Source organism: Megascapheus bottae, chromosome 3, assembly GCF_031878675.1.
Source record: "Megascapheus bottae isolate mThoBot1 chromosome 3, mThoBot2.hap1, whole genome shotgun sequence".
Taxonomy (NCBI): Eukaryota; Metazoa; Chordata; class Mammalia; order Rodentia; family Geomyidae; genus Megascapheus; species Megascapheus bottae.
Window position 1 is genome coordinate 61,697,223 of NC_143511.1, and position 26,197 is coordinate 61,723,419.

Genomic DNA, 26,197 nt, shown 5'->3' on the forward strand with positions numbered 1-26,197 from the left:
CAGACATAGAGGCATTAATTCAACAAGCCTCAGAGCCTGGACAATCTCCAAACATACTCCTGGGTCCTCATGAGCTCTGTGGCACTGTAAGTCCCACTCCTACTCCTGACTAGCATGGGGGGTAAGGGGCAAGCAATATGGTTCTTCTGTCTGGATATGTTGAGCCAGGAGAACCTAGTGGGGAATCTGCTGTTTTGACCTTCCTACTACCCACCCAGATTGGGGCTCTGTCCAAAATGGCTTATAGGTGTTTGCTGCTAAGCAATCTCCAACCATTATCCTGACTAAATAAGCTTGCAGCCTTCTTAGCCACATGTTCTGGGCCTCACAGGACTGCTCTGACAGGAAACAACTACCAGGACAAAGCCTCCATGTTTCCTATAAACCTGTCATTTAGACCACCCATTACAAAATAAGCATTCCCAGGTAAATAGCTAGAGATAATTTTGTCCCTACCAAGTTACTAGGTCTTTCCTCTTCTTCTAGGCAATGAAAATAAGGTGAGCCATTGCTTCTACTATGGCCTTGGCTGCTAGAAAAAAAGTTTTATGTCTTAAATGCTTTATATTTCAGTCTAAATTTTTTTGGATGGGCCATCCCCTCATTCCTATAAGAACTTCTTGGTTTTTACCATCAGTTAACTATACATGGCATCCTTATACCTGGTGCCCTGTCAGTCTTTTCCTGGTATAAGTGAAACATAAACTAGTAACCTGTTAGGGAAATTTTTAATACAAAATTGATATTGAACCATCACCTTGAAAGCACTACCTTTCTGGCTGCCAGCTCCAGCTCCTTCTCTCTCTCTCTCTCTCTCTTTTGGGGGGGGGGTGGTCCTGGGGCTTGAACTCAGGGCCTGAGCACTGTCCTTGGACTTTCTCAAGGCCACAGCTCTTCTACTTGAGCCACAGCACCACTTCTGGCTTTTTTCTATGTATGTGGTACCAAGGAATCAAACCTAGGTCTTTGTGCATGCTAGGCAAGCACTCTACCGTTAGGCCAAACTCATGGCCCTCCAGCTCCTTCTCTACATCCTCACTAAGTTGTGGGTTTGGTGGAGCTAGATCTAAGCTGTGGTTTTCCCTGGAACAAATAACACTGACTGCAGAGAAGCCCGGCTTGATGGGAGGTCTTTGGGTTACAAGGAGACCTCATGAATAGATTAATGTCATTTCCTAGGAGTAGGAGAATACTTGCTCTGTGGGACTTCATTAGTTACAGGAGAACTGGTTTTTACAAAGCAAGGCCACACTCATGTGGCATAGTAGTAGAGTGCTTGCTTAGCATGCATGAAACCCTGGGTTTGATTTGTCAGTACCACATAAACAGAAAAGGCTGGAAGTGGTACTGTGGCTCACGTAGTACAGTGCTAACCTTGAGCAAAAGAAGCTCAGAGACAGTACCTAGGCTCTGAGTTCAAGTCCCAGGACAAGCAAAACCAACCAAACAAACCAACAAAAGTCTGCCATTCTTAAAGAAGTCTGCCTCCCATCCTCCCTGCCACGCTAATGATGCAGCTTAAGGACCTGGCCAGATGTAGCTATGTAAGTTTGGAATACCCCAACCTTTGGCACTTCTAACTAAATAATTTTTCTGTATATATTATCCAGGCACACCACACTGTAAAACAAATCAGACACTGTGCTGCACTGCTTACCTGTCATGATCCTCTGAGCTTCATAAGGTTCCATGTAGCCAGCACTCTCTCCCTTTCCTCCTTTGCTCTTGAGATCATTCTTGGCATCAAAGGGATCAGAGTAGTCATCAGCTATGGTCACCTGCAGCAAGGAAGGGGAGGGGGGTGGTAAGTTCACGAGGGCTTCTTTGTTCATAGCCAGGCTTTGGTCCAATAAACACCAGCTGAACTAGGAAAGAAAGAATGGCAAGGACCTTGAGGCAGTGCCTACCCACCAGCAATCCCAGCACAAGCCCCCTGAGCCCATACACATAGCCTAGCCCAGTCCAGGCAGTGAGGTGAGAATACAGGGCCAAAGTCTTGAAATGCAGAACCCAGAGGGTGTCTTCGGGGAACATGACTGAGTGGAATGGAATGGTAGTGGAGGAAATGATAGAAAGACGATTGCAGAAAGCATAGAAATGCTGACACAGCCCTGGTGCTGGCAGAGGCACAGAAGAGCTGTCTAGAGATAATTATGTTGTGTTCCATTTCCCCCAAATCTGGAATGCAACAACGCCTTGGGTCATTGGACAACAATTTGGTGAGAACGATGCACTGTGTAGAAGATGACAGTGCCCCCAGACAGTCAAATGAAAACATCCATGCCACTCAGAGATGAACAGACAAGGCAAGGGAAGGCTTTGGAAGCAGGCCTCAAGTGGGGTACTGTATCAGCAGAGGGCAGGGCACTTTCTGTGTCCTCACTTGTCCCTCAGCTAGAGCCTAGTCTCTTTCTCTCAGAGAAAAGTTTTACTTCAGATGCAGAAGAATGAGTCACCTGGGCAGGTCCCAGGGGAGAAGAGGACTCCTCAAAGAACATGCACATCTGGAATTCTAAGGCTTCAGAGGCCAAGTTATGCATTTTCCCTGGCAGGAGTGACAGTTCTCAGCAGCAGGCTATAAGGAAGCACTGCCCTCCCACCTCTTAACTTCCTAGGTTGTTGCGTGGTGCATCTGGCAAAGGGAAGAGCTTAAGAACCCACCCAACCTGTACCTCCACATCCTAGCTTGGTGCCCCCTTGGGTCACACAGCAGTTGAATTAGGAAAGGGAAGGTTAACATTTCCCACCACCCTTGGGGTTATTGAATTGTTATTTAATTCATGGGTTTAATTAGAAACCACAGGAGCCTCCAGTCTCTCCTAGCTCCTGGAATGTAAGGCATGTGCAGAACTAGCAAACCCAGGGGAAGGGAAAATCCCTCTTTGTCTGTCCAGTGAGTATAACTTGTGGCAGCCCAGGCAAGGGAAACAAGTGACCACTGGCTGTTCAGAATGTGGTGCCAGCAGAGGGATCAGGCAGCAGTTCTGGCCTTCTGTGGCTGGGACAAAATACACATGTACAAACAGGAGAACACCTACTAGTGAAGACTTATTTCCAGGCGGCCCCCAGATTAAGAGGATGGTCAAGCTCTGAGTCCAGCAGGCACATCGAGATGCTGACTTTGTAACCTGGGCTTTGCTGGAGACTCAGAGAGCTCAAATGACACTAAGCAGAGGAAAGAAGAGGGCTGGGGAGCTCAGCCTGCCGACGCCTTTCATTTGATATTTGTACTCTACCATTTGCCGAACACACTAGGGAGAAAATTATATGAGGGAAGTACTGTCAAATAGAACAGTTCAGACATTCGGGGGGGGGAGGGGCAGGCCTTTGAGTTCAGGGGACTAGACAGCAGATGACACTTGCTCTCACTGCTCCCATCCCAGACTCCCTGGAGGTCTTCACCATGCGAATGCCCTCTATTTAGGCTACACTGAAGAAGGACGTGTTTTTCCAAGAAAGCAAAATTATTTGGGGGCTTTGCTGGGCACCATGGGGCAGGTAAGCTTCAGCCGAATCTAGAAATCAGTCTTCCAGTTCCTTTTAGAAATGCCCTGTAATTTGCAAATATGAGACTTGCAGGATATAAACCAAATCTTTGTTCTCCGTAGACAGGAGCTCTGGGAGGCCTGCGATAAAGCAGGCGCTATCTATATTTTCTAATTAAAATGAGATCTGAGCTTGTGCTGTCACAGCCCCCAGCTGCCGTCCCTGCTTACTTCCGTTTCAATAAGAATTTACAAATCCCCAAACCAGGAAAAGCCCCTGGTCTCTGTTGACATATGGTTCCAGTTACACCTGCTGACAGTTGGAAATACAACTGTAAAAAAAAAAAAAGTTTAAAATTCTGTTAGTTTAAGAAGCAAATCGGAAGGTTCCTAAAAATGTATATTTAATCAATTTGCTTTTGAACTTCAAAGGAACACTGGTAGAGGAAAGGGAATTGGAGGTTTGAGCAAGCTGAAACTTAGCAAACACTGCACTCCGTCCAGTCTTCCACAAATCATGTCCTAATTGGGAGTAAAAATTTAACCAGGCGTTAAGGAGTTGAGCAGGCAGGCAGTCAGCCACAGGCCTTAAGTCACCAGGACTGGGCGGTGAGCACTGCCTTGGTTGCCCAAGGCTAAACATAAGTCAAGACCACAAGGTATGACAGGGGGGTTTGTGTGAAGGCTTGCTCTTCTGCTAAAAGAAGGAAAATTAAGTCTCCCTAGAAGCAGGCCTACATTCTTGCTGGGGTTGCTTTTACTTTGCTTTTAAACACCTCAGTTAAAAAATCTCACTGAATAAGTATCCAAAAGGAAGCCAGTTGTTCAGCTGGGTCCTCTCTATAAGTCAGGCTATTGAAGTACACAAGCACTCTGATTTTGGGTCTCAGATTGAAAACACTTGATAATTTGTTGGGTTACTTCCCTTCCTTCTCCCCCAACTCTCCCCTTGGACATTATACACTTGCAACCAGAGGGGGCCCAAGAGAACTGAGGCAAAAGTCCCACCTCTACTGAGTCACAGAGCAGCAGCAGCAGGACAAATATCCGTATTGTCTGGCCTTGTCTCATTCTCCTAAGGATAGGTGTGAAACTCCAGGAAAACACCTTTTTTCTGCTTTTACACAAAACCATAGATCCTAGGTTAGTCTAGGAGTCCCTACAAAAGTCTTTCACTGACTAGTTCCTGGCAACCCACAGCCTCTCCACCATGGCTCTCAGCACATACTGTTGGATGGAACTCAAGTCTTTCAGTGGTCTTAGCTTTAGTGTGTTGATCTTGGGGATTAGCTATGTGATAGGAAATGGTCTTCCTGTCCCTCCCCAAGGGAAGTGCAGGAGGAAGGTGGGTGTTGCTACTTGGTCACCCTTCTGTAATACCGCCCTCCTTTCCAAGTTTTGGTGACTTTGGTGAGACAGCTGTCCCTGCGTGGAAAACTGGGACCTCTCCTCATTCTCAGGGGGAAGGCATGGTAGAAAAGGACAAATTTTAGCAGAATTCATTAAAATCCCAAAGTTTGACGTGTATTTATTAGGATTTTCAAGCATTTTTAATATTTATTTTTAATTATTTTTCATTTTTATTTTATTTTCAAACTCTAGCAATAAGGAGAAAATACCTTGCCAGTGAATAAGAGAACCAATAAGTAAACTGCTAATTTCATATTATGGAATATTAGGGAGGTTTAAAAAAAAGTTTTTAAAAAGTTGCATTGGCAAGCACAGTACTATGGCACCGCTTTGTACGCTAAGAAGCCACAAAACAAAGTGAATACAACATAACATACCTCTTTATGAAAAGTCAAAACAGAAAACTCTGTCTCCAATTTGGAGAAAATGTTGGTATAGAGCTATGTCCCCAATTGGTGGGGAGGGAGGATCAAAGGAGGCTTGCTTGTACTGCAGTGTTAAAACATTTGCCAACAAGGAGAATCTATTGGAGCATTATATACAAAATTCAAAGTATTTCTCTTTCAGAGGCTATTTTTGGTACCACAGACAGACTTTCCCAAATGTGACTGAAGACAGGAATGGCCTGGAATGCTTGTTAAGACAACAGACTTCTAGCTCCAATAATCTTTTATTTAACAAGCAACCCAGGTGATTCTTATCAGGAAAGTTTGAGAAGTAAGAAAGCAATGCCAGGGCCCTCCCCCACCACTCTGAGAGCAAGCTTCCAGACATTATTCTGGAATTTCACTTTTCCCAGCTATTTCTCAGCCCTGTACCTTAAAGTCAAGCAAGAACTCAGTCAACTGCAGTTCTCAGTTTTCTTCCCTGAGGGTCAATGGGAGTGAGAGAGCTGACCTGACATGCCTTGGTCCATCTTTAGACTCCATCTCAGACAGGATGAAAGGTGGAAGAGCATTCTCTGTGCAATCCTGAGGGTTGGTTCCAGATTGAGCAACAAGGCCTGTGCAAGGGGAGGGGGGAGCTCCACATCAACACACCCCCACCACAAGCCCTTGGGGAGTTATCAGGTAAGGCAGGTAGTTGCCCTGATGATTATAAGACTTGGTTGTTCTGAAGTCTACATGTTTCTAGGCCACATCTAACTAACTGGCTCTTAGTAAACTCCCTTCTCTACCCCTCACCCCCAGCTCCTAGAAGGACTGCCACACAGGCAAGACAAGATACTGCAGAAACACACCAAGGTTCCTGTTGAGCCCGAATCAATCTGCTAACAAGGAATGTGAGGCCCCCAATGTCCCACCACCTCCTGGTCACATCTGATGAGTTACAGTCATCTTGGTTGCCTTGTTGTCTTAGAAACTGGAGCAAGAGCTGCCCCACTTCAGCCAGGGACTTGCTGGTAAGGGTCGTCTCACTTGCTCTTTCTCCCTGGGAAGTGAGGGGGTGGCATCGGGGAGGCACTGGATTCTAGCCAGGCTGTGACGCCTTTCTAATGTACTCCAAAACAAACTACACTTGAGAACATCACCCATGGTCCTGGTCAGGCCATCACTTTCTCATCCGTCCAGCTTATACATCAGTTTCCTCAACAGTTCTGAAGCCATGTAAAGCTGGCAAGAAACAAAATTGTGATCCTCTATTGTTTATTCACACCCACATGAGAGGCAAGTCTGAACCTAGGTTAACTTAAGATCAAGCTCCCTTGCATTAGAGCCCCTTTAAGGAACAGTTTAGAGACATGCTTTGCCTTACTTAATGCAGTACCAGTTCCTTCAAACTCAACACGTACTCCACACCTGGCTAAGTAGGCAGAGTGATGTGTGACAAGCCTGCCATTCAGTATGGAGGCAGTAAAGTAAGAATGATATCCCTTGAATTGCCACCTTCAAGTTCAAGAGTCATGGTCCTCTTTGTTCTCTGGGCCAGAAAGGCTCCTTGAAGTACAGCAAATAGTGAGGGTGAGAGCTGCAACCAGAGGTTCTATACCTTTCTCACCTTCTCAGGGCCAGTCAGCTTCTTTAGGATCGTGACACAGGCCCTAGCAGGCCTAATGTCCACAGGATTGGGGTTCTGTTGCCATGCCAACAGAGGTGGTGTTAAAGAAAGAGACAATTGAGGGTGTTGGAGGGGGTTTCCTGTGGCTAGGAACCTGTTATAGGACGAGGTAGTGAACACAAATTCTGTGTAAATTCAGAAGCTGCACAGTGACAAGCTGAGTAACTTGGGGAGGACAGCTAAGCCAATAAAATGACATACTAGGAAAGGGAGCTCCTGCTATCCAGACTTTCCAATCTAAGGTGTTATGATTTCTGCTCTGGATGGAGCAGAAATACAAGCAACCTATGCTCCTGGTATTTTCTTAGCATCACTCAACATGAAGTCCACACTTATACACTGGGTCTTCTAAGGACTACCCAAGAGTGTGGCTGCCTGTGGGACTCTTATGACAGTAGATGTGAACAGAGCAATGAGGCTGCAGTAGCAGCTGCTGAGGGCTTTGTAGATACACAGTAAGGATTCAGCTGAGCAAGGACAGTCTAGACAAGCAGTGCTCAGGGAACTGGCTCTGCTACCCTAGCTTTGGGTAGCTCTGGGCAACCTGTGAGCTGAGCCATAGTAGTTTCTCAGCTTTGAATGAATGCTGTGAGGAGAAAATTATGAAATTATTCTGGAATGTGTCAGGAGTTCTTGAAGAGTATACTTATCACAAAGCAGGGGCACCTTCTGGGTCCCTGTCCAAGAAAAACTGAAATCTAATGGGAAATAAAAGAACCCACTCCCGTAAAACCCCAATAATCACACAGAAGAAACACTTAATTAGGCAAGACAACAACTGTCACAGTTCTAGTCTCCCAAACAAAAGTGTCTGTAAATGCTGGACAGTGGTGGTTCATACTACGTAATATTAGATACTCAGGAGTCTGCGATCTGAGGATCCCAGTCCAAAGCCAGCCAGGACAAAAAGCCTTTGAGACTCTTATCACTAAATAACTACCAAAAAGCCATAAATGGCACTGTGTCTGGCTCAAAGTGGTAGAATGCTAGCCCAGGCACTCAGTTCATGACTCAGGATCATCACTAAAAAAAAAAAATTAGTTTGTAAATGACTCTTTTCTCTTGTATACTCTACCCCCACTCCTTACACTGGCTTGGGTGCTGTGCCTAAGCTTTTGTGCTCATGGCTATTGCTTTACTGCTTGAGCCTCAGCTCTACTTCCAGGTGTGTGTGTGTGTGTGTGTGTGTGTGTGTGTGTGTGTGTGTGTGTGTGTGTGTGTGCGTGTGTGTGTGTGTGTGTGTGTGTGTGCGCATACTTAATTAGAAATCAAAGTCTCCTGGACTTTCCTGCCCAGGCTGGTTTCGAACTGTGCTCTTCAGATCTCAGCCTCCTGAGTAAGCTAGGATTACAGGCATGAGCCACTAGTGCCCAGCTTTCTCTTTTGAATAAGCTGCACCTCCAAGTTGGGACACCAGGACAACTGGCTGTGAAACTCAGGAAGCTCATGACCACCTCAGTCTGTTCACTGGAAGACAGCAGTATTCTTCTCCGCTATGGCCAGTGCTCAAGGCACTGTGGATGCACAGGCAAGATGTATCCTCTCTCGCCTTGCACTGTCTTCCTGGCTTTGAACAGTATACACCAACCTCTTACATGCATGCCAATAAATCATTTCTGACATGGTAAGGAAATTAATTTGGCAAAGATTAATTAGCTACATTCATGTAATCAACCACAGCTCCTGAAAATTAAAGGGTAGGAAGGTACCCATCCCCTTTTCTCCCTAGACTGAAGTGAGGATTCGCTCTCTTTCTTCCTCCTCAAGGTTTAAATCTCCCTGTACAGTCACTCCATGCTCCATATTCTCTTTTCCCTTCAAGAGGGTTCTAGTCAAGGGCCCAGTCCCATGCTTCTAGCAGCTGGGAGCTCAGGAATAGGTGATTTGTCACTTGGGCTAGTGTCACTATTCAAGTGATCTTATCTTAAGCCGAGTTCTGACATCCAGCTACCTGGGAGTCCTTCCCTTGATAATCTACTATAAACAGCCCTTCACAGAGGTGCTAGGTACTGTGCCACATCAGGAGGCCAGAGGCGCTGAGAGTGGTCCACAGCTCTTCCCAGTCCTGCCCCTCCCACAGACATAGCTGCCTGCCTAGACACCTGCAGGCTCCAGCTTGTCAGGAAAAAAAAATAACATTCCAAATCACAGCCTCTGCCAGCAACTTAGGCTATCCTTGCCATCCCACCCCCTCCAAATCCTCTTTCAGGTTAGGCAGTCTAGCCCTCTACATACATTGTCTGGGTGGAAGGCTGTAGGAACTGAGCTCCACCCCACCCAGATTACCCCAACAGGACACTGTCAAGTGGTAGGGACAGGGTTGTCAGCATCTCTCAAAATAGTCAAATCTTAGGATCCTAAAGGCTTTCAGCCTATTTCAATGAATCCATTCTGAGACAAAACACCCAGCAGTCTAATCACTTCTGAAGGGATCTAGGAGATTAAGCTGCTGAGTCCCAAACTGTCTATGATTTGTAGGAAACCTTTCCTAGCACCCCAACATGTGCCCTATCACACATGCAATACTACCTTATTACCCACCAAAGTCTTTCCCCAGGGAGAGCCCTAGCTCTTCTTTCAAAACCACCTCCCATCACCACAGGCAGACCCATACAGAGTCCAGCATCTGCCATCACCCTGCATCCAACCTCACAGACAGTCCTTCACCCCAGATGTCCTGCTCTAGGGGTATGAGACCACTGCCTGGAATACTCAAACCAGCTCTGGCCCAGAAGAAAGAGAAGGAAGGTGCCATATGATTCCACCTCAGCTTCCTTGTCCATAAAATGATAGTGGGACTGATACACCTTGCCATCATTACCTGGATACCTGAAACAGACAGAAGCCTCCCACTTCATTAGCAAGGCTTCAAGCAGCCAGGTGACACAAACAACTCTTACCAGCAGTGACAAAAACCAGATTTTTACAAAATCCTGATTTTAAGAGACCCTACACAAATACTTGTTGGCCTGAGTATTTAGAGCCCACCAAATCCCCAAACTAGCCTGATGTGGAACATTTTCTGTTTCTAACAGGCATGAAAGACAGCTCCTTTCTCAATAAAAGATCAGAAATGCCCAGGAGGCTTTCTCACAGTGAGACAAGGCCCCTGAAGTAAGAATAACTTCTAATGTGTTCATGGGAAAAGTATGCACATCAAAACATCAGTGTCTAGCATAGGTCTATGATATTCTTAGCTGAGTATCACAAGAGCTAGGTGTATATGACCATATAAAATGAAGCTTATCAAAATGAACTCCAAAAAATGGAAATAAACAGGTTTTAAAGGGGCAGGGAGTACTTGCCTAGCATGCAGGAAACCTTGGATTCTATTCCTCAGTACCACATATACAGAAAAAGCCAGAAATGGTGCTGTGGCTCAAGAGGTAGAGCTCTAGTCTTGAGAAAACCCAAGGACAGTGCTCAGGCACTAAGCCCAAGCCTAGGACTGGGGGGGTGGGAGGGATGACAGGAAGGGGAGAAAGTTTTTATAGTGTACTGTTTGCAGCTATTTCTTTTTGCTTTCTTCTCCTCCCCCACCCTGTTGTCCCTGGTCTTTACATTTCTGTACCCTACATCTTGCATATGTTTATCTGATTTGCAGAAGGGAAGAAGATACACAGAAAAGGAAGGACAAAGGGTGAGCCAATTAACTTAGACACTATGTTGGAAATGAATTTTACATCTGGGGTGGGGAGCAAGAGAAAATGAGGGAGTAGAAACAATGTTCAAAAACAAATATATTCATTACCTTACCTATGTAACTGTAACCCTTTTTGTATATCACCTTCACAATAAATACACACACACACACACACACACATACACACACACACACACCAATGCTTAAGAGCCAAAGGGACCAGATCTTTAGAGACTATACATCAGAGGACCACCTAAGACCCAGGAGAGAAGGTCACTGGGCGAGCGTGAGCCTTTCTCTCCAACAGGGCTTTCTGTGCTGCAGCTGGGCTGAAAGGAGAGAGGCCTAATGTGGTGCACGGGCAGGCGGCACATTTCCATAAACATTGGCAGAAGCGTACTAAGTGAAGGGTCATTTCTCTCCAAATGGGCCCATTAGGATGATTTATGCACAGCTCTTCTCAGAGGCAGGCCAGGGCATCATTAGGCACTAGCAAACTGCTCTAAATGGCCATCCTCCCTCAAAAGTCACTTTCTTCTTATTAAGGACAGGTAGCATCAGACACAACTACCACCACTGCTTTTGATAGCTCCCAATTATGGTCAGCTTAATTGCAGATGCTCAATAATTGTTAAGTTGTTTTATTTTCCTCCTCCTCCTCTTCCTCCTCCTCTTCTTCTCCTTCTCCTCCTTCTTCGCTGCCTTCTTGCATCCTCCAAATGCCATGCCCGGATAAACTTTCTCATGTGCACTCACAGGCTAGCTGAGGAGCTGTTCTGGCACCCAGGACACTTTCTCACACGTACTTCACACTTTCTAGTAGATGGGATGGTTATCGTCAGAACTCTACAATGCTGCACAAGCCTGATGGGTTGCTCACTGTTCAATCAAGCTCTGTGGTGGGAATATAGAGAACAAGTTGGGGAAGATGGTGTCGATCAACATACCTCCCCAGTGAGGGCTGGCTCAGCTAAAGGCAGTAGTGACTCAGCCACAGAGACATCTGACACACCTGCAAACTGCCTGGCTCACAACTGTTTGGAGGCCTTTGTTTTGTGTGGGGCAGATTCTGGAGACTGCCCCCCTTTTCACAGTGGCATAGAACTTGGTAAGCAGCAAGCAGTGGGGCCTCCAGAAATATGCTGAGCTGGAAAGAGGAGACCTACAGAGAAGATTGAATTTGATGGGCTCTGCCTAAATTTCAGCACTTCCAGACATACCTCTATCCAGATACACCTTCTACCCTCTCTCAGCATGAGTACACCCAGCTGCCTAGGAAAATGTCTTCCTGGATAGGGAGGAGACGGAGTTTATGAACCCAGTTAGACCCGATGCCTGGCACACTATCTTGGCATGTGTGAGGCATGGTGGTGGAGAACACATCAAAGATGCTGCTTCACTCTACAGGCCATGGGTGTTAGTGTGACTTCCCTAGACACAGATCCTGAAATTGGGACTTACATGTAAGTAGTTTATTTAGAAGGACATTTGAGAGGTTAGGAAAATAGGTCCTAGAAGGGAGAACAGCAGGAAGGCTGGCTGCAAGGCCAGTTATAAGGTGGGCAACTGGGATCATTATTCAACTGAGAAACAACACAAAGCCAACCTCTCCACACAGCCTTGCTGAGGAAGAGGGACAGAAGGGCCAGAACCTGCTCCAAGTGACTACAATACAATTGTAGGCACTGCAATCTCTAGCCCTGCTTATTCCCAGTTTCTGGAAAAAGCCCTCAGGCATATGGACTCTAGCCAGCTGGAGAATGCCAGGCAAGCAGGAGGGGCTTGGTAGGCCTGGCAGCATCTGCTGCCCTGGCCAGGAAGGGCCTCCTGGAGGGAGACCAAGGGAAGTAAAGAGGCCCTTCTGAAGATCCACCCCAGACAGAGCAGCTGGAGGCCAAGCAGAAGCCCTCCTTCCTTCCCTCTCGATCTGTCAGCTTCGAGCTTGCACAGGCCACCTCCTACTATCCTCCCCCACCCCAATGGAGAAAAAAGGAGGAGCTCTATGTCTTGTTGCCCTATGGGACAAAGGCTTTGTGAGATGGAGACTGCTCAGAATCACTAAGGTAAATTCAGAGGCTGCCATTCTTAGTTCAAGCAGTTTCTCCACAAAAACCTATTTTCTCCCAGGCCAGAATTTTTTGAGACCTTGCCCAGAGATCACCCAAGCAGGTTTGTCCTAGAGGAAGCATGTGGGACAATACAAACAGGGGTCTGATGGATGTCTTTCCCACAGAGCCCAGAAACTGCAGGGCAGGCCTACATACACCCCTGCAAAGAACTGGAGACCTCAGACACCCCCTGGGGAGGGGGGGCACATATGGCCCTCTGCAGTCCCTCCTGACCAACTAGTAGTAAATAGAAATACCTCTACCCCCACTTTGCCTCCCTTATAGCTGTAGGTGTGAAAAACCCAAGCTCACTCACAGCATCCCATCCCAATGCAGCAGCCATCTATGATACCTTTGCTGACATTAACTAAAAACAGTCCTTTATTTTGAGCAAACATGTACCTTAGCCACAACCACGGGTATAAGGGGGGCACATTCTGACCAGAGGCCTATGGCTCTTCTTTGACTCCACAATGCCAGTTCTGGGGCCAGGGTGAGTGACCTCAGGAGATATAGCACAGCCAAGAAGTTGCCTTCAAGAGGCAAGGAGTTTGCTTGCTAACTCTTTCTTAGCCCCGTGGTAATTAAGAAAAATCAGGTTTCAAAACGGTTATTACAGGAGTTTTCTAAGGTGTAAAATATATCACCCAAAAGAAGAGGAGGAAGAGGGGAAGGTGGTGGTGCTGGGGGCTCTAAATCCTACCATCCTAGCTACTCAGGAGGCTGAGATCTGCAGATTGCAGCTCAAAACCAGCCCAGGCAGGAGGCAGGAGGGCAGGAAAGTTCATGAGACTCATTTCCAATTAACTATCAAAAAACCACAAGTGGTTCTGTGGCTCAAAGTGGCTGAGTGCTAGCCTTGAGAGAAAAAGCTCAGGGACAAATGCCCATGCCATGCCATGTGGGGTTCAAGCCCCACTACTGTCAAAAGAAGAAAGAACATTTGCCTTCTAGGGAATTCCTTAACTCTGGAAGTTTCCTTCCAAGGCTCTGGGCCCCATTGTCATAACTACCTAACTTAGAAATATGACTCTGCCTTGAAAAGCCCACAGTATAAGCTTCCAAAACTAGGTAGGATGGTCTAATCAATTGGTTCTGTTCATTCCCACAACTCCCATGGGGCATAAAGGCATGCAAGGAAATGAGCTGATGAGCCCACGTGCCTCTAGCAGTACAGACAAGTTTTCACTTCCAGGTTTAACTTGCCTCATCTATGCCTCAGCTTCCTTATACAATGAAAACAATACTGCAACCTATCACATGGGGTTGCTATGAAATTTAAATGACTTAATATTTGCCAAACACTTAGGACATAGTATATGGCAATGAGTCAACATGTACACAAGCACAGAGCACCTGAGCCTACATGTATGTGCACCTACAGAGGTCAGGAATGAACAAGCTCTGTGTGCACTAGCACACATGCAGGACAAATTTTATTTTCTGCACATGTGCTTGGAGGTTGATCTGTGAGTTCTACCGTAGCTATGTTGAAAAGGCTGTGAGAAAATCCCGGTGTAGTTAAGTAGAGCAAAGACTAGTAGCTGTGGCTAAGGATGCCACTGGTCCTGGACAATTCCATACCTTCTTCAAAGACCAAGAGCCACTAGGTCAAACACTGTGAAGAAAACAGTTAAAATCAAGCGGGATGGCCCCGTATCCTCCTTTCTGGGATAGAAGCCTCAGCCTATCATTTCCCTTCCTGCTTCGATCTAAACTTAAAGAGCCTCAGAGAGCCCCTGAGAGCAGAGGAAATGCTCTGTGGGAATCTTACTGAGTCTAAAAGGCCTGGCCCCAGGGACTTGGTTTCTTAGGTTAAGTACTATACACTCTCACTTATCAGGGACTTTGACATTTATGGTCCCCAGGGCCAGCTTCATGGGCATGTGGCCTGTGTAGTCACCCAGGATTATGCACTTGGTTTAATAGCCAGCTGTCAACCATTTTGAAGTTGTTGCATTATTTTGGTTTTTTTTTTTCCTTTGAAGAACTGGGGATAGAACCCAGGGTCTCAAGAGCACTCAGTGTGCTTATATACCACCAAGCTCTATCCTAGCTTTTAACAGTTTTTGAATGAGCGATGTCATGTTATTTTACAGGGAGGTGGACCCCACAACTGATGTTACTGATTCTGATTGTCCCTCACTCCCAGAAGATTCTACAGAGAAATGGAAGCTCAAACCAACCCTCTCCTATGTGCAGCTAGACACCATTAGATAAATCACCCTCTGCTAATGCCTCAGTTTTTGTGGACCACTATAATTATAGTAAAAGAATTAGTAACTGTTTGTCCTCACCACATCTGACAAAGGAAAGAACTATAATAACAATTTTAAAAACAATGAGAATATAAGAGAGCGCTTTCAAGTGAATCAATTTACCCCTGGGAAAAACCTCAACTTAGGGCCAGGTGTGAAATGACACCTGTAATTTCAGTTTATTTGGCGATAAAGTTTAGGAAGACTATGATTGGAAGAAAACAAATATTAATAAGATGCCACCTCAGCCAACAAGTCGGGAGTGGGGGCGCAATGTAATCCCAGCTATGTGCAAGGCATGGGCGGGGGGAGGATCATAGTTTGTGGCTTGGGCAAAAAACACAAGACAGTATCAAAAACATAAGGCCAAAAAAAGGGCTTCCAGACATGGCTCAGGGTAACACTTGTCTACTAAGCACAAGATACTGAGCTCAAACCTCAGTATGACTACTAAAAAAAAAAAAAAGAAACCCCTAAACTTGATTTATTCCTCAATTTCACTGCAGGGCGGCGTGCTTTTTAGTACAAACCAAATGGGTATTTCAGTCTTTTCAACATTATTTTTAAAAAACTAAGCCTCTATGTGTTTCAACCAGTTTGTGTATAATGTTACTGCTTAATGTCCCTCCCCCTCCAACGACATGTCCTACAACACTGCCAGGGCTGTCTCTAGAAAGCACCAATGTCCCTTGACAGCATGCATCAGAACCAGAATGATCCTTATTTATTAGTGCAACTGTAAAATCCCCTTCCAAATGAAAGGTCATAAATCACCAATCACGGGAAATGTTCTATCCTTAAAGGGAGGCAAAGGTATCTTGAACTGAATCCCAAATTTATCAATATCGAGAAAGCAAACTTTGATCCACTGCTACTGAGTAAACAGCACTGGGGGAGAAGTGGCCCCTCTTTGATAAGGTAGCTGTCATAAGATATCCCTGACCCACCACCTACTTCCTGTCCGTACACCGAGACCTCGGCAGACCCTACCTTGTAAGAAAAGCCTGCGTGTTCTAGAGGACTGGGAAATGGAGGTACTGGCCAAAACAGGCCAGGCTGTGTGCTTTTATACATACATCTCATTTCCAGAGAACTCGAGAGTTCAGACACATCCAACTCCCCCAAGGCCAAAGCACAGGAAGGTAGTACAGGTTTCAACCCCATCCCTGGCTCTCCCATGCCACCCACAGCCAGCTTCTTCTCAGCAGCAAGAAGAAATCTCGAAAGGGAGGTTTGACAGGAAGAAGAGGAAGCTCTGCCAATTTGGCAACCAATTTGGCGAAGGCCTCACCCACACTCCCTCAGCCAGCAAGCCCTGGAAGTCTCTCTTCCTCTCCCTCAGCTGCCCTGTGACTGCATACATCTGCAACCTTCCCAGGCCACACCTGGGGAAGCAAAACTTCCTTCCACCTGCAGCTTATTCTGAAAGTTTCCAGCTCTCACCCCACCTGCTCCCCACCAGCCCTCATCCTTCTGCCTAGGGAATGCCACTATCCATATCAAAACTGGCACAGTGTACACCTTACTCTGGACACTAGTGTGCTCACACTACACAAAGAAAGCCCTAGACTCCTTGGCCTGATCCCCAAACCTATGCACATGGAAGCATTTGCTTGGCCCAGGAGGAAATAAGAACTCTCTAGTGATCCTAAATCTGAGTCCTGGACTCCTTACCAAGAGGAAAGCCTTCCACAGTGTCCAGCATTCAGTGAGCACTCAAACATGCTAGTTTCTATTATTTTCCAAGGTGACTAATAATCTAATTTTTTTCTTTAGGACTAGGGATATTAAGGTTAGCTGGTTCATCATTCAGTGTTGTGTGTGTGTGTGTGTGTGTGTGTGTGTGTGTGTGTGTGTGTTTGTTTGTATGTGTGAACTCCAATGGGTTAAAAAAAAACCTAAGTGCCCACACCTGCAGTGGGGACTGGCAGATGGGGAAAGAAAGATCTCACAGCTCAGAGATGGTAGTGATGCCTGAGACGGGACTAAAGCAATGCTTTCCTAAAATAAAAATGAGCCCCCAAAAGAAAAATGAACCTCATCACACTTATAGGTGGTCCATCATTCCCATTTCTTGGGAGTGACACAGACTTACAAAAGAATGCACTCCCTGGAAACAGACCAGCTAAATGCCTCCGTTGACCAGCCATTTTCACAGAGCTCAGAGTTTATCTCAGTGATCAAGTGACAAAACCCTCTCTTCACATTTCTGCCATGCCGTTCTCCAACCAGTAGACTATAAGACTGAAAAGTAGTTCTGGCCCCTCCAGATATTCTGAGTCTATAACTGGACTATCACAGCCTAATACTGCAGCCTGTGGGCTGGTGTGGGCAAGCCTGCTTGTTGAGTGAGTCAGGAAGGGCCTTTAAGGATGCCACCACAGCTTTCCCCACCAGGATTCCACTGTGAAATCCTGACCCTTCTTCCCCAACACCTCCTCCAGGGTTTAAGATGGGGAGAGGCAGCTTGGACTTTAAAGGGAAAATTGAGTTTCCATTCATGAATTCCCCACAGGGAGGGCACTTAACAAGTAAAACGGGTTCTGCCATTGATGAATGAGCTCAGGTAATAATGGGGCTCACCCTTCACCATTAAAATATTAACCTCATTCCTGGCTCTGTGATGTCATAAAACCTGGGGCCTAGGAAACTCTTACCACCTATTTCCCATCTGCCGAGAAAGGGGACTGAGTGTGTGCCTCTCCCTAAGGGAGCAAGCCAGATTGTTGTCTTCTTTGTCCCAGGGAGCACTGGGTCTGCAACCTGCTGCAGGGATTAAATAACTACCCTGACCCCTCCCCCATGGAGTATGGGCTCCTTAGGCTGGTGTCAGCTCTCAATGAAGCAGCAAGCAAACTGTACCCTTTGGTTAGTACTTCAGTGCTCCATAAAGGAATTGCAAGTTGGATAGAACCTTGCCACATGTATTCCAGACTTAGGGTATTGGTTGCCTGAGACCTTTATCAAAGTGATCCTGTATTCACATGGTCTAGCAGAGCTTGCCCCCAAACCAACCTAATCTGACCCCAGGCTGCTTTTATTTGAAGACTTCCACTTTCAGGTAGGAAAAAGGCTGTCTCCCTCAACTCTGTACAGACCAGAGGGCCCTGGAGAACCATGCTCAGCTCAGAGCCTTGCTTCTTTATTAAGGGTGCTACCAAGATAATAAGGAGTCCTGACTCCACCTCAGTGTTCTAGAGAAGATTCAGGGGGTTGGCATGTGGGTGTGAGCAGGATAGGTGTTTAGTGCCTGCAACTGGATGCAGGTAGGTTTGGTGAGGGTCAGAGATGACAGAAGTCAAGGAAAAGATTTCAACTCTGTTTTAGGAACAATGATCTGACAGAAATGCCCACACAAAACAATGTGTAGGGAGGTAGATGGCTTTTTGCCACAGGAACCTCTAAGCAAATACTTGCTGAGTATCTGGCACACAGAAGGACCTAAGGATGGCACTGCAGACAAGGGGAGCTAGTTCTGAAGGTACTCGTCCTCCTCATCCTTTCCCAAGCTTTCCTGGGAGGCAGTGTCACAGTCCAAGTGGACAGGTGAGGAAGGCAGTTGGATGGGAAACACCAGGGAAAGAGACCCAGACTGCCATTGGGGGAGTATGTCTGCCTAAGCTAGGATAGGAGAGACAGAAATACTCAAACTTATGGAATTCTTCAATGCTCTGGTGCACCAGGGCCTGAAGTCAGGAGGACAAAAATAGCTCAGTGTCTACCTCAAGAAAGGATAGCCTGGAGACAGGTCAGCAAAATCTCTCTGTAAAGAAACAAATAATCCATCTTTTGGTTTTGGGGAAGGAGGATAATACAATATAGCTGCACCTATCCAAGTGCCACTGACATGTGAAAACATCCATATACAAATAATTATACACAAGCACACAGCAGTTAGATTCCAACAATCCTAGTCTAGTCCAGTGTTGATCTGACACTGGCTGATGATGAATCACAGAGGAGCTTTTGCAATATCCTAGGCCTTGAGCTCCACCTTCAAACTTCAACGCTACAAGGTGGGGTCTGGGATCAGCATTTTCCAAAAACTCTCCCAGGAGCTTGGACACAAAGCAGCCAAGATGGAGATTTACAGGTCTCTAACAATAACAGGCATGTGTAAACAACTCACTAAATCCCACAGCATTTCACAAACCCAAGGGAAGTGACTCGCTGAAGGTCATATGGTGAGTCAGGAGGCCAGGACTCCAGCCTGCAAAGCTGCAGCCCCAGACCTTCTCCCTGCACAGGATAGCACTGTGGGCAAAGCTCTGGAGGGTCTTTCCTGCTCAAATCTCTCTGCCCTGGGAAACTGAGGACTCAGGTAACATATCAGCCACATTTGCCCAGCCCTATTCTACTGCATGGAATAGACAAACCCCAATGACCTAGAATCACAGAATTTTCAAAACACCCTCTGTTTCTTTCCAGAAGCAGCATTTAACTAGTTTGTTACCATTTATTAGCATCTGGGAGGAACAAAAGAAGGCTGTAAAAATTTTGTCTCTTTAGTGCAGCCACAGAGACTCTTCCCCAATGACACCATCAGAAACCTGCCAAAACGTGCCACCTGCCTGGAGCTCTGTCCATGTACGTCTGGGACACAAGGAACCCCCAGAGCTTTGGGAATGTTGCAAGAGCTTGGTGGAAGCTAGGTAGCCTCTGAAAATGATGATCTCAATGTCTGCAGAGTGAGTGAGTCCCGGTAGTCAAGGCAAACTCGGGCATCCCTGACTGAGAGAGCTTTGGTGTGGCTAGACAGTTTCTGACTGCAGAGCTACCCTTCAGTCCATTGGACCACCAGGACTGTCAGAAGCTCCAGAGACTGAGGATAAGACCTACACTACATGATACCACAGACAGCAGCAGTCTAAGCTCCATTCTTTTAATACAATGACCCTACAGATTAGACTCTGATATCTTCATCGTTGTATAGATGAAAATAAAACGAGGCGCAGGGCAGTTGGGTAACTTGCCCCAGTTCACCAAGGCAGAGTAGAGCCAGGATTCAAATTCAGGTGCTCTGTCTCAGCACCTGGTTCATCACATTATGCTTGAAGGACTTTAAAAGGGAAAGTCCTTCCTATGGAAGACTGTGGCAGAGCAGAGGGGGCTATATGCATCATCCCTGCTCACCTATTTCTCTCTGGAGGATCCTGCCATCTTCCTTATGACAACTACTAAAAGTCTCACACAGGTACTGAAGGCCTGTTGAACAAGGTAGTGCTGGTCTTCCAAACCCCTATCTGCTTAGTTAGGTGACATTCCAACAGCTTAGGACTAAGTCATTTGGAAACTTCCTGTTCTACCTTCCTCTAGGCTGCTGGTCAAGATGCTAGTTAGTATACCTGTTTCCAATGTCATCCCCTTCCTGCTGCCTCTACCCTATTCATGCCCCACCAATCACCCCAGTTTTTCTGTGTCTCTGTCCATACTATACACTCAATTCTATTCAGTCCTCACAACACAGTAATAATAGAAACCACAAGCTTGGGTTCGACTGAGTTCAAATCCTCGTCCCACCTCTTTAGAAACTTGCTCAAGCCTTAGATTCTTTATCTACTGAGCTGGGGTAAGAACAGTGCCCACCTTCTGTGCAGGGCAACAGAGTCTCAGTTGGGTATTATCATCCTCCATGACTTAGCCACACAGGATGCTCTCTGAGTGGCCCTCTTCATCCCAGCATATCTGTCTCCACCTCCACTCCACCTCCTTCGGGAAGGTCCTGTGGTGGGCTTTGGAACACGGAGTACAGTGAGACAGGATGGGCCAATGAGTGTAGGTCATTCAGGGTGACAGACATGGGCTCACAAATAGCCATGACACAAGGTGGCTGACATTTCACATTCACATTCTGTCACACTTTAACTAAAGATTTTCAAAGTCTGGCTCTTTTACCCCACTGTCTAAAAGTAGTTTCACTAACTCCTGACAACTCATACAAGTTTTTTTTTTTTTTTTTTTTTTAAATCAAGTCAAACTACATTTGGAAAAATCCAGATAGCTCCTAAAATCTTCTGTTCTTCTTTTGCAGTTTGGTCTGGGCTTCTGCATCCTGCTCTCCCCAATTCTACAACTCCACATGTGTGCCCCAGCTGAGTATTCCCACTGCTAGAACTCAGAGATCACAACTCAAGGTGAGTACACAGACAACAGGCTTATGAGGCCCATGAGGTGGGCCTCATTCTATCACAATAGGAATGACCCAGGAACCAATATTCTTCCCATGGCATTGCACTTTACAGTCTGTACGGCATTTCCAATGTCTGTGTATCACTTGCTCTTTCCAAACATCCATCCAAGTCCTCTTGGCCATAATTAAAAGCTCCAAAAGTAGAGGGCCTAGGACAGTCTATGTCTACTTATTTTCCTGGTCTCTATGTCTTATGTGGAGTCTGACACGTAGTAGTAGTAGTACCCACAGTCATGTAAGTATAAGAAAGCAGCACATCTGCCTAACTCCCAGACTCCCTCTTGTTTCAGGCCTCTATCTCCTTATACACAAAAATTCTGTCCATTCATCCCTACTGATGTCATTAGCCAGCCCAGCTGCCCCCTAGGTGCCTGACACAGCAGACCCACGAGCAAAGAAACAGCCATGATCAAGAGTAACAGTGGAGATGGTGACTAGAAAGAGATCAGGAGTGGGAAAGGTCAAATCCTGGAGAGGATTTAATCTCCTAAAGACAGAACCAAGGCAGGAATGGGGACAGGCCAGATTGGAAGCTGAGGAAGTGAACAGGTGAAGGTTTCTGAGCTTGACTGTCTGCCATGAAGAACATGTTTCTGGTGCTTATCAGGCAAGACTGGCAGGAGGGTGGGGCAGCCCTGGACAGCACATGGAAGCACAGCACAGGAAAAGGTTTGTCCCAGACAAACCCTTTCTTTCCTGGAAACAGATACGTTGCTGGAATGGTAAAATGCATTCTTGAGAGAAAGTCCACCATCAAGCTCTGCTGTCAGGTCCTCAAGCCTCCCATACCATCTTCAAACCAGACTGGAGTCTTAGAAAGGGAGTCATGGCCCAAGGCCAAAGACCTCATCCTGCATACAAATGAGGATATAGGATTCTTTACTTCCTTCAGCCCCTCCCTATTGGCCTATGGCCCACCAACTACACAGCAGAGGTCACAAAGCTATCACAAGGTCCTGCTGTAATCCTACTTCCTGTTGATGCCAGTTTGGCTTTCTGAACAACCTCTTTAACTTGACCACACAACCGCAGATTAAAAATGCAGCAAGTGGGTCGCCTGGAAACTGCTCTGACTTAAGAATGCTTCCTTCCAGAATCTTAGCTCCCTCCCAAGTCCACGTCACCCTAGACTTACCCTGTCATTAGCTTCCCAATGCTCCCCCCCCCAACCCATAAGCCACAGGTCTCTCCAGGGTATCATGGAAGAGTCCACTGAATTTTGAGTTTGGAAGCCCATCCCCTGCACTCACAAATCTCTAAGCCACGGTTTTATTTTGAGGCAGGATTACTGATGCAGCTCTGAGGCCACATTCTAGAGCTACTCCCCACACAAGAGTGTATTCATCTGCTTAATTCTCGCAGTGTGACTGTTTGCAGAGGCTAAGCCTTGTTACTTTTTTGTCCTCAGAAATTCACAAACAGGGTCTCTTTCAAGAAACTCTGGCTGCCCCACAAAAAGTCACTTCTTCAGAGGCTCAGAACTTGCACTCTGGAGTCTGAGCATCAGGCTGAAAGAGGCTGAGAGGGTGGTGGTAGAGAATAAATGAGGCCAGGCTAGTTACGGTCCCAATTGGACTGCCTGCTTAAGTGCTTCTGACCTGGACAAGTTTCAGAAGTTTCAAGGATAGTTTCAAGTTTCAAAGAAGTTACCTCAAGGATAAAAGAAATAATGGCCCACTAAGAGAGTTGGGAGGAGGAAATAAGACCTTATATGCAAAGCCACCATACAAGGATCTAAGACTAGGGGTAAAGAGACTGGCCACAGTGCTGCATACCAGTAAAAATGAATTTGCTGTGCTAGATAGGTCCAAAGGCTTCCTGAAAGAGATGGCTCAGGCAGGAGTAACAGCACTAAGGCACACGGAAATGGGGGTCTGGAAGGAAGGATGAATGGGAGTAGAGACCAGCCTGTGACGCTGCAGTTTAGAGTTGGGTTTTGAGGGCCATTGCATACCAGGCTTTTTAGGGCTTTAAACTTTTTATTTTATTTTTTAATTTTTATTGTCGGGGTAGTATATAGAGGGGTTACAGTTACATTCTCCAGGTAGTAGGTGCATTACTTCTCACACATTAATACCCCTTCTCATGTTTTTTTTCCCCCATTTCCCTTCCCCTGCCCCCTCCCAATCATCTTGTTTTCCCCCCTTCCCTTTCCTATTTCAAATAAACAAGGGCTTTAAACTTTTAAGAGTCAGAATGCTAACGCAGAAACACACAGCATGCTCAGGAAGACAGCTGTGATTGTGCAGGGAGTGGACAGGGCAGAGGGAAGGCATCATCCTGAAGGTGCTTATAGGAAAGTCATTTCAAAAAGCTGGATACCTGGAAGGAAAGAGGGAAGGCTGGACAGATTTGAGAGCACTTGTCCTCACCTAACTCTGCTTTTCTGCAAGCTAAAAAAGGCTGCAATTTCATTTCTTCCAAAGCAGAAACAGAGATCAAAAAAGCACAGTCACCAACTAACCCTTTGTTTTTTTTTTTGTACATAAACTGAAACAAGTCCTTCTGCCTGATGCCAGAGAAAACTCTCTCCTAACAGATAATCTTTGCCTAACTTTTGCGAAAGAAAGATCTACTGCAGATGTCTTGCCAACAACCAGGTATAAATTCTATGACTCTACCAGTAAGAAGAGTGTGTGTGTGTGTGTGTGTGTGTGTGTGTGTGTGTGCGTGTGTATTTATACACATCAAGAAACTATTCGGCCAGGTGCTAGTGGCTCATGCCTGTGATCCTATCAGGAGGCTGAGATCTGAGGGCCATGGTTTAAAGCCAGCTGGGGCAGAAAAGTAACTGTGAGACTCTTATTTCCAATTAGCCACTCCAAAACTGAAATGGTGCTGTGGTTCAAGTGGCAGAATGCTAGCCTTGAGCACAAAGAAGCTCAGGGACAGCGCCCAGGCCAAGTTCAAGCCCCACAACCTACAGAAACAAAACTATTCAACTATGGCACCACGCAAACCAAGAAGGATAAGCAAGGCCCAAGCCATATAGGCACCATTCACAGGAATTCACAGGACAGAAAGACTGGGGGAGGGGGGAAGGGAAGGGGCAAGAATTTAGCCTAGAGGTAGAGTGCTTGCCTAGCATGCACAAAGATCTGGATTCTATTCCTTAGTACCACATACATAGAAAAAGCTGGAAATGCCAGGATATAGAAACAAAAGCCATATAATGAGTGATTGTTGTCCTTAATGTATTGTTATCTTTCATCTCTTTTGCTGTCCCTTGGTTATCTCATATTGCTACAGAATTTTACCTTGTTACCTGATATATTGGATATATACATATTTGGTTATTTGAAATCATATAGGGAAGGGGGAAAACAAGATGAGGGGTGGGGGTTGGGGCAGGGAAATGGGGACCAAGACATGAGAAAGGGTATCAATGTTTGTGAAGTAATGCACCTTCTATCTGGTAAATATAATGTAACCCTTCTATTAATTACAATAAAAAATACATGAAAAAAAAAGCTGGAAATGGGGTTGTGACTCAAGTGGTAGAGCTCTAGTCTTGAGAAAGCCCAAGGAGAGCACTCAGGCCTCAAGTTCACGCTTCAGGACTGGCAAAAAAAAAAAAAATACAAGTTTTTCCAAGGGGCCAAGTGTGTGTACTCTCTGGGCAAAGGAAGGAGAGAAAGCATGCACCCTATAGGAATGTTCACAGTGAGTTTAGGAAATGGTGTTCTCTGGTGTAGAAAAAGAACAGAGATACCACCTTGTTGTGGGGTCTAGGGCTTGGAAACCAGGTTAAAGCAACTCAATGTTATCCTAAAAGGCAGGAGGAAACCACAGGAGCTCCAGAGAAGTTAAATGGCTGGTCAACGTCGTGCTTTCATGTCCTCCCTGAAGAGACCTTGGCTGGGGCTGAGTAAAGGCACAAGGCAGAGCCACAGAGGAGGCTACTTATAACAGGAGCCTTCAAATTGTCAAAATATGGTAAACGTTGGCTTTCAAACATTCCTTTCATAGAGGGCCTCGAGCCTTGGTAGAAGAAAGACTCCATTCTCTATTTCTGTTGTTTTTCTTCAATTTTTCTCCTGACTTTCTCAAAATCAACATCACTAGGAAGTCATTAGCTAGAGCACCAGTCTGTTCAGATTATAAAGCACACTGGGAGCACCAGAAGGCGTGCGCACGCGCGCGTGTGTGCGTGTTTAAAAGACAGACAGACAAGGGAACATCTGGCTTAGTAGAGGCACAAGGAATCAAGGACCACAGTGCAGGCTGCTCGGGATTAGGTGCCACATCTGTCCTGAGCTAGGTTGCCAAGCAAGTTACTTAAATCCTGTGCCCCAGTCTCCTCACAGGGACAAAAAAAATATCTACCCATAAAAGCCAAAAGGAGCTTAGCACAGAACCTGGCATGCACGAAGAGGTTAATATGTATTAGAAAACTGAAAAATCATCTCCTATCATCTGTTGTCATTTAATTATAAACCTCATCTCCAAACTGTGTGCACACCCTTTAATTAAAATCTATGGGCAATGCTATAACACACTAGGCTAAGAGTAGGAAGGCCCCAGCCTCCCTTGGGGTTCCCCCTGACTTTGGGGGAACATCAAGCAATTCACTTCTTTAAGATGTCTACTCTCTCTGCTTCCTGGAGCAATTAGGACAAGTCCAAGCTAAGCACTCAGGTTAAAGTGCAAGTGCCACTGCCAATTTCCCTCCTGGGAGTGAGACAGGATCTATCTGCCTCCACAAGAGAAGCATCTCCATCCTGTGCAGCTGTCGCCTTCCCTCAGAAATCACTTGTCATAGGCTCTTGGAAAGCCAGATCAAGAAAGCAGCAATGACAGCCAGAACAGCAGGGACCCAGTTCTACCCTGGCCAAACCCATGCTTTCCTGGAGCGACCTAACCCAGCCTAGAAGTTGAATTCCTGTTAATTCCTGCCAAATCTGCCAAGTGCCCACCCCTGGGTTTCCCCTGGGTCTCTGAAGTGACAGAGGCCCAAGTAGGGGTCCCTCAGACACATTACCACATGGCTAATCACTGGCCAGGCTCTGGAGGCCACTCAGCTGTCATAGCCCCACCTGTTCCCA

General features: G+C 46.1%; 1 protein-coding gene across 1 annotated transcript in view; it reads right to left on the minus strand.

Annotated features, from left to right (window-relative positions):
- The window catches only part of Shb (SH2 domain containing adaptor protein B), a 124,038-nt gene that overhangs the window by 71,729 nt on the left and 26,112 nt on the right, over window positions 1-26,197 (minus strand). Inside the window, exon 2 of the mRNA XM_090330284.1 lies at window positions 1,658-1,778. Coding sequence (XP_090186410.1) covers window positions 1,658-1,778 — 121 coding nt within the window. The remainder of the gene's footprint in view (window positions 1-1,657; window positions 1,779-26,197) is intronic.